The sequence below is a fragment of the Penaeus japonicus genome, unplaced genomic scaffold (assembly GCF_977035675.1).
Source record: "Penaeus japonicus unplaced genomic scaffold, GWHDUDI00000001_assembly GWHDUDI00000036, whole genome shotgun sequence".
NCBI classification, from domain to species: Eukaryota; Metazoa; Arthropoda; class Malacostraca; order Decapoda; family Penaeidae; genus Penaeus; species Penaeus japonicus.
The window spans coordinates 1,219,026-1,226,525 of NW_028234438.1; the positions used below are offsets into that span (position 1 = coordinate 1,219,026).

Sequence of the window (7,500 nt, forward strand, 5' to 3'; positions counted from 1 at the left end):
TCCCACCACCATCATCATCATCATCACCATCCTTATCATCACCACCACCACTATTACCATCATCATCATCACCATTACCTCCACTACCATCATCACCATCACCACCATCATCACCACCACTATCACTATCCCATCACCACAACTATCATCACCATCATTCCCATCCTCCTTATTCCTCCTCTCCGTTACCCACTTCTGTTTCTTGCGTTTAATCCTCTATGAAATTACTTATGTGTTTGTACCCTCCTACAAACACAAACAAAAACACGAAGCAACCGCAAAAACAATCACACGATCGCATACCGTTGTTAGGGAGACCTGATTTTACGATCATTCTTGACCGATCTATTTTTTTTCCTCTAAGTGCTCCCTTCCGGTACACGATCGAGAGTCGATCGTAAATCATTTAGGTGAATGGAGAAACTGGCGATATATGAACTATATATTTTTTCCTGGAAAAAAATATGGAATGTAGAGAGAGCTGATGGTAGAATAGATATGTAGATTGTTTTTTGTAATACGAAATGGTATTAAAAACGGGTTTCCTTTTTTCGATTGAGAGCAAATAAAAAAAAAGAACAATTAAGTGAAATCGAAGCGATTTTACGATCGGGAAAATCGTTGGTAGACCGACGGCTAATATGCCCTTCTCGTCCTCACGTGGTCGGGTGTCTTGCCTCAACTACTCCAGTAAATCCACGACGTCACTCAGTGTGGGCGTGGATCTGGAGAAGGAAGGGTGTTCGCGCGTGTGCTTTTCCTCTGGTTTAATTAACGTTTGAAGAATAAAAGAGGAGAAAGGAATTATTCTAAAGGATTCTAAAGTGTGAAAAGGAGAAAAATGAACAAGGAAATGTGAGAATCGCGTTAAAGATGGCTTACGAGAGGATAGGAAATTAATAAATAGATTTCTTAATAGGATTATTGGCCAAAGTGTGTCGGATGAGAAGACGCGGAAGTCTGCCAAAGTTGCGGTGAAGTGTCAACAGATCTCAGATGAGAGAGACCAATCTGTTGCAAGTCTACGACACGAAACGAGGGACAAAAGACTGCAAGAGTGACTTACGAGTGACTTAAAAGGTGACTTACAGCAGGTTTCAGACGAGAGAAACCAATCTGTTGCAAGTCTACGACACGAAACGAGGGACAAAAGACTGAAGACTTACAAGACTGCAAGAGTGACTTACGAGTGACTTAAAAAGTGACTTACAGCTCCCGTAAGATCGGCAGATGAATGAGGACCAAGATTTATGATGGCAGGCACGTGATTGGTGTCACAAAAAAAGGAAAAAATATATATGTTGGGGTTTATGACACTTGGACAAACCGGAGAGAAATCTTTATTGACGCTTTGGGACGATCTCTGAAGAGGATGGAGGACGAGCATCTCCGAAGCGGAAAGGAAGAAGGAAGATAATAAGGAAGAAATGGAGAGTAGGATATATATATAAGGAAACTAAAAAGAGAAGAATAACTGGTGACATGAACATATAAGAAGGGAAAGAGAAGAAATAAAAAAAAACTGATGGCTGAAATATATATATGGAAAAATTACGAGGGATGTAAATGACATCTGGATATAAAGAAATGCTTCCGTTGTGTCTACGTTATTTCAGACTTTAAGAATAGTGAAAGGAAGAGAAAAACATTAGAAAGAAAACCCAGAAGAAGGGGAAGAAGGAAGAAAAAAAAAACACGAAAGATTGACGTAAAAAAAATCCTTTTGTCAACCGATGTCCTTAAAGAGCTCCGAATTCGCAATCCTTTGAAGCCAAAGGAGCTCTTCAATTAAGCTGTCTCGTCCTCAAAGCTCCCACTGACCCTCCCTCGAGCATGCGTCTGTTGCACTGGTCGTCCCTCGCCAGAATGCCGCCCAAGCAGAGCCGTTGCAATTGCAAGCACCATCAACACCAGAGGATGCTGGCGGGTCACGGAGCCAGGGACGAGGACGAGCTCACCAGGGCGCTTCAGGAGCCCGAGCTGGAGGTCGCCCTTCAGCTCCCCATAGGTAGTCCTTCGGGGAGGGTTGGGGTGGGGCGGGCGAGCGGGCGTAGGCGCTTTGAGGGGAGACAGGTTTATTCATAGACGAGCGAAGAAGCATACACTGATGTTAATGAAAATACACACACACACACAAACACACACACACACACACACATACACACACAAATACACACACACACACACATACACACACAAACACACACACACACACACACACAAATACACACACATATACATCTTTAAACTTGCTAATAGCTTAAACACCTCTCGCGACCGATATAATCATTTGCAGAGTGGTTAGCGACGCCTGACTGCATGATGCATGATGTTGCAATGATCAAGGAAGCATGAAAGCGAGATGACCGATGAGATTTGCAACATCCTTTTGTGTGTCCCGTTTTCATTGTCATGGGGAAAGGTTGCTTTGTGTACATGGGCGTTTTTATGTCATATTTTGTCAAGCATTAACTTGATAAATTTTAAACAAATATATTTATCTATCCATCTCTCTCTCTCTGTCTATCTATCTATCTATCTATCTATCTACCACATGTATATTATATATATATATATATATATATATATATATATATATATATAATATATATATATATATATATATATATATATATGCATATATGTGTATATATATATATATGTGTGTGTGTGTGTGTGTTTGTAAACACACATATATATATACATATATTGCAGATATATTACAATCTACCAATATATACAGTGCCTTAACATATTGACACCTCATTCATATCTAACGTAGATATTACGACTAACTTTCTTGCTGACACCCTAAATGACTGACATAAAGTGATTGACATTTGTGAGAGCTTTCACACACACTTAATTCGTGGTTTTAGGACACACACACAATGAGTGTAAAAGACACATAAAAAGCAAAGAGAAAGTAATGGAAATATATACAGGGTAATAAAATAGTAACATTATTGTGTTTTTTTAATGTTTTGTTGGTTGTTTTATTTCTATTGAGTAGTACTGATATAAGGAATAGAAATATCATCATTATTATTGCAATTAACATAATCAGATATTTGGAAATGATTGGTAGGATTGATAATGGTTGTTGTGGTATTATCATCATATCATTACCATCATTATCATCATCTTCACCACCATCACCATAATCGTCACTGTTGATATGACTATGATCTGACCATCATGTTGATATGACTATGATATTAGTATCCCCATTTTTATCTATAATAGTCACTTTAATCATGTCGAAATTCCTATCCATATGTACCACGCGTTTTGTTGTTATTGTTGTTGTTGTCATTGTCGTGTTCTTGTTGTTGTTGTCATTGTCGTGTTCTTGTTGTTTTTGTCATTCTTGTTGTTTTATTGTTGTTTTTTGTCGTTCTTGTTGTTGTGTTGTTTTTGTTGTAGTTCTTTTATTTGTGTTCTTGTTGTTGTTGTTTTTTGTATTTGTGGCTCTTGTTCTTATGTTGTTTTTGTTGTAGTTGTTGTTTTTGTCGTTATTGACGCCGTTCATGTTGTGGTGGTGTTTTTGTCGTTCTTGATTTTTGTTGTTGTTGTGTTGTTTTTGTTGTAGCTGTTTTATTTGTCTTTCTTGTATTTATTTTTGTTGTCGTAGTTTTTTTTTTTTTTTTTTTTTTGTCGTTGCTGTGGATTTTGTCCCCAGGTGTGAACAAACCCGCTCGTTCCCACTTAACGGAACACCTTATTACGACCAGTTCGGTTAAGCGGGTCATCGGACCGCTCATGGTAAATTGTTTACATCCGGTTGCCCCCCCTACCCCTATCCACCCCCACCCCCTACCCCCCGACACGGAAGACATGACAAATCCTTCCTGAACACCCCCCCCCCCCAACACTCCCCCCACCCAAGATAAAAATTATAGATAGATAATTAAATGAATAATAGATGAATCGTTTTAAAATTGATTTGTCGTTTCTTCCATGTGTGGGGGGATAGGGGATAGGGGGAGGGGGTAGTGAGGGTATGGATGGGGGAGAAGAATAGTAGAAGGAGTAGAGAAAATAGGATAGGGATAGAGGATAGAATGTAGGAATAAAGAAGGGCTGAGGCAGGAGGAGATGGACGAAGAAGGGAGATGAGGAGATGAGGGAGGGGGTAGGGGGAAGGGGGAGGTAATTGGGGTGGAAGGGGGGGGGATTCCCGTGCTCTAATGACCGTGACGAAATAGAGGAGGGGCGTGTCTCAGATTTTGTCTTTTTGTTTGTTTTTCTTGTTTTCTCTCGGGTTTAGAGGTTTGTTTTCGCTTTTATTTTTTTGTGATTTTGTTTTGTTTTTTCTTATTTCGGTCAGTCTCTTTCTACTGCCTTTCTCCCTCTCTCATTCCATCCTTCCTTTCCTTCTCTCCCTCTCTCACTCCCTCCCTCCCTCCATCCATCCATCCATCCATCCATCCATCCATCCATCCATTCCTCCCTCCCTCCCTCTCTTTCTTAACCCCCCCTCCCTCCATCCCCCTCTTTCTTCCCCCCCCCCCCCCTTCCCTCTTTCTTCACCCCCCTTCCCTCTTTCTTCACCCCCCTCCCTCCCATCTTTCCCCGTCACAGTCACGTCGCCATATATACAGGTCGTGTTCCGTTACTCCGTCTACGTAACGTTTAGGTAACAACGTTGGGACATCAAGTGGAAGGAGAGGGAGAGTAGAGAGATGGAGATTAAGTGACGGGAAAAAAAGAAGAAGAAGGGGGAGAGGAGAAAGGTGGAAAGAGGAGGAAGGAGGAGGAAGGAAGGGGTGGATTATTGGAGGAAGGAGGAGGTGGAGAATGGGGGAGAAGGGGATAGAAGGAGGAGGTGGAAGAAGAAGGAAGGAGGAGGAGGTGGAGGTGGAAAAGGAGGAAGAAAGAGGTGGAGAAGGAGAAGGCGTAGAACGAGGAGATAGAAAAAAGGAGGAAGGAACTAGATAAGGAGGAAGGAAGGAGGAAAAGGAGAATTAGGAGGAGGAAGGAGGAAGGAAAGATGGATGGAGAGAAAGGAAGGAGAATACTGAATAGAAGGAGGAGATGGAGAATAAGGAAGAGGTGGAGATAATGAAAAAGGAGTAAGAGGAAATAGAAAATGAGAAAAAAAGAGAAGGAGAAGCCAAACCGATAGACAAATAGACAGATAAACAGTCCAAATACCCCCCCCCCCCCGCCCATTCGCTCTGTGACTCCACTTGGGTTGAGTTTAACAGAAGCTGAAGTTTTCTCAAAGATTTTGACTTCGGTGTTAATTCTGTTTTTTGTTTATACTTTGTCATTTGTTTTGCTATGTAAATCGTGAGGCTTTTATTACGATGTATATATACTTTTTATAGCATTGTGTTTTATGATTTATTTAGTCGGGTGTTGTAATTCTAGTGTTAATTTATATGTTTATATTGTATGTGTGTGTGATTGTTCGTGTGTGATGTGTGTGTTTATTTGTCTGTGTGATAGTTTTGTTTTGTTTTCCATTTTGTTTATGTTTTATTTGTTTGTTTGTTTTATTTTTCATTTGTTCATATGCTTTATTTGTTACTTTTCTATTTATTTTTCTATTTTTATGAGTTTGTGTTGATTTATTTGATTATTTGTTTCTTGATTACAGTATCTATTGATTGATTTCTTGTTTATTAACAAACGCATTCTTTTATTTTAATATTCAATGGTCGTCCATCTTATTTACTTAGTTATTCATTCGGTCAAACTCATTCACTTCGTCACTCACTTGCTCATCAATTGCTTACCCACCCTTCGTACCCACTCAAAATCACCCACCAATTACTTACTCACATTATTCACCCCCCCCCCCTTTTACACTTGATTTCTAATTCACCCACTTCACTCATCCACCTTACTCACCAACCACATAACTAATTCAGCCATCATACTCATCCACCTTACTCACCAACCACATAACTAATTCAGCCATCATACTCATCCACCTTACTCACCAACCACATAACTAATTCAGCCATCATACTCATCTACCTTACTCATCCAACCTATTCATCCACCTTACTCGCCCCCTCATTCATCCACTTTACTCATCCAACCTATTCATCCACCCTATTATACCACCTTCCTCATCCACCTTACTCATCCAACCTATTCCTCCACCTTACTCGCCCCCCTTACTCATCAAACCTATTCATCCACTTTACTCATCCAACCTATTCATCCACCCTATTATACCACCTTCCTCATCCAGCTTACTCATCCACCTTACTCATCGTACTCACCCTGTTCTCTCGTGCCCACAGCGTACCCAGACCACCCCGAGCGAGACTCCCTCGACGGGCACCTCCCCGGCTCCTCCCACGGCACCGGGAACCCCCCACCGCCCCCCGCCCCCCCGGCAGCCTCGGGGGTCAGCAACAAGCCCTCTGGTAAGTATGGCTTGTTTTAGCTTGCTTTTTGGTTGAGTTGGCTTGCTTTTGGTTGATTTGGCTTGCTTTAACTTGCCTCAGTTTGAAGACGATGATGCCATTAATAACAATAATTGTGATAATGATGATGACAGTAATGATGATGATAAGGATAATGATATATCAATAATAATAATGATGATCATGATAGCAAAATCATAGTAAATACGGTTATGTGATGATAATGATGATTATAATAATGATAATGATAATGATAATACGAATCATGACATCAATAATGACAAGGATAATGTTCCCAATAATAACCAGGATAGTAATGATGATGATAATAACAACGATCAGAATTATATGTTGGTGGAAATGATAGTAATCATAACATTAATGATAATGATGAAATAATAATGATGATATGGATGATGATTATGAATATCAAGTAATAAAGATTATAACGATGATAAAGATAGTGCTAAGGATAATGATGGTCAATTATAATCAACGGAACAATAGGAATAATGATAGTGATCAAAATTATAAGATTAATATGATTATAACTAGGATGATAATGTTACTGATGATGCTAATTGTGATAATCATAATATTTATGATAATAATGATTTTAGTAATGATGATAATGATTATTACAATACTAGCAATAACAATAATAAATGATGATAACAATAGTAATAATAGTAAATAATAATAACAGTGATAACAATCATCATCATCATTATTACCAAATAATGCTAATAACATTGATGATAATGATATCAATGATAATGGTAATATTGATAATAAAAATGATAATGGTAATGATATTCATAATAAAGTTAATGATAATAATACTGAGGATGATGATAGAGATAATAATGATAGTGGTAATAATTATAATTATTCGGACAATAGATATAGTTATCATCATTTTAACAATAACAATATAATTATTTTTATCATCATTGTCAGTAATTGTCACAATCTTATCAGTCCATATCATTTCAGATTTGTTCATATCACTTCATTTTTGTTCATATGTGTTCAGATCACTTCATATTTGTTCAAATTGTTCATATCACTTCACATTTGTTCATATCGCTTCACATATGTTCATATCGCTTCA

General features: G+C 38.7%; 1 protein-coding gene across 1 annotated transcript in view; it reads left to right on the forward strand.

The window, feature by feature from the left end:
• The window catches only part of LOC122254176 (uncharacterized), a 37,607-nt gene that overhangs the window by 7,329 nt on the left and 22,778 nt on the right, over nt 1–7,500 (forward strand). Inside the window, exon 2 of the mRNA XM_086531950.1 lies at nt 6,261–6,386. Within this exon, the coding sequence (XP_086388076.1) occupies nt 6,261–6,386 (126 nt within the window). The remainder of the gene's footprint in view (nt 1–6,260; nt 6,387–7,500) is intronic.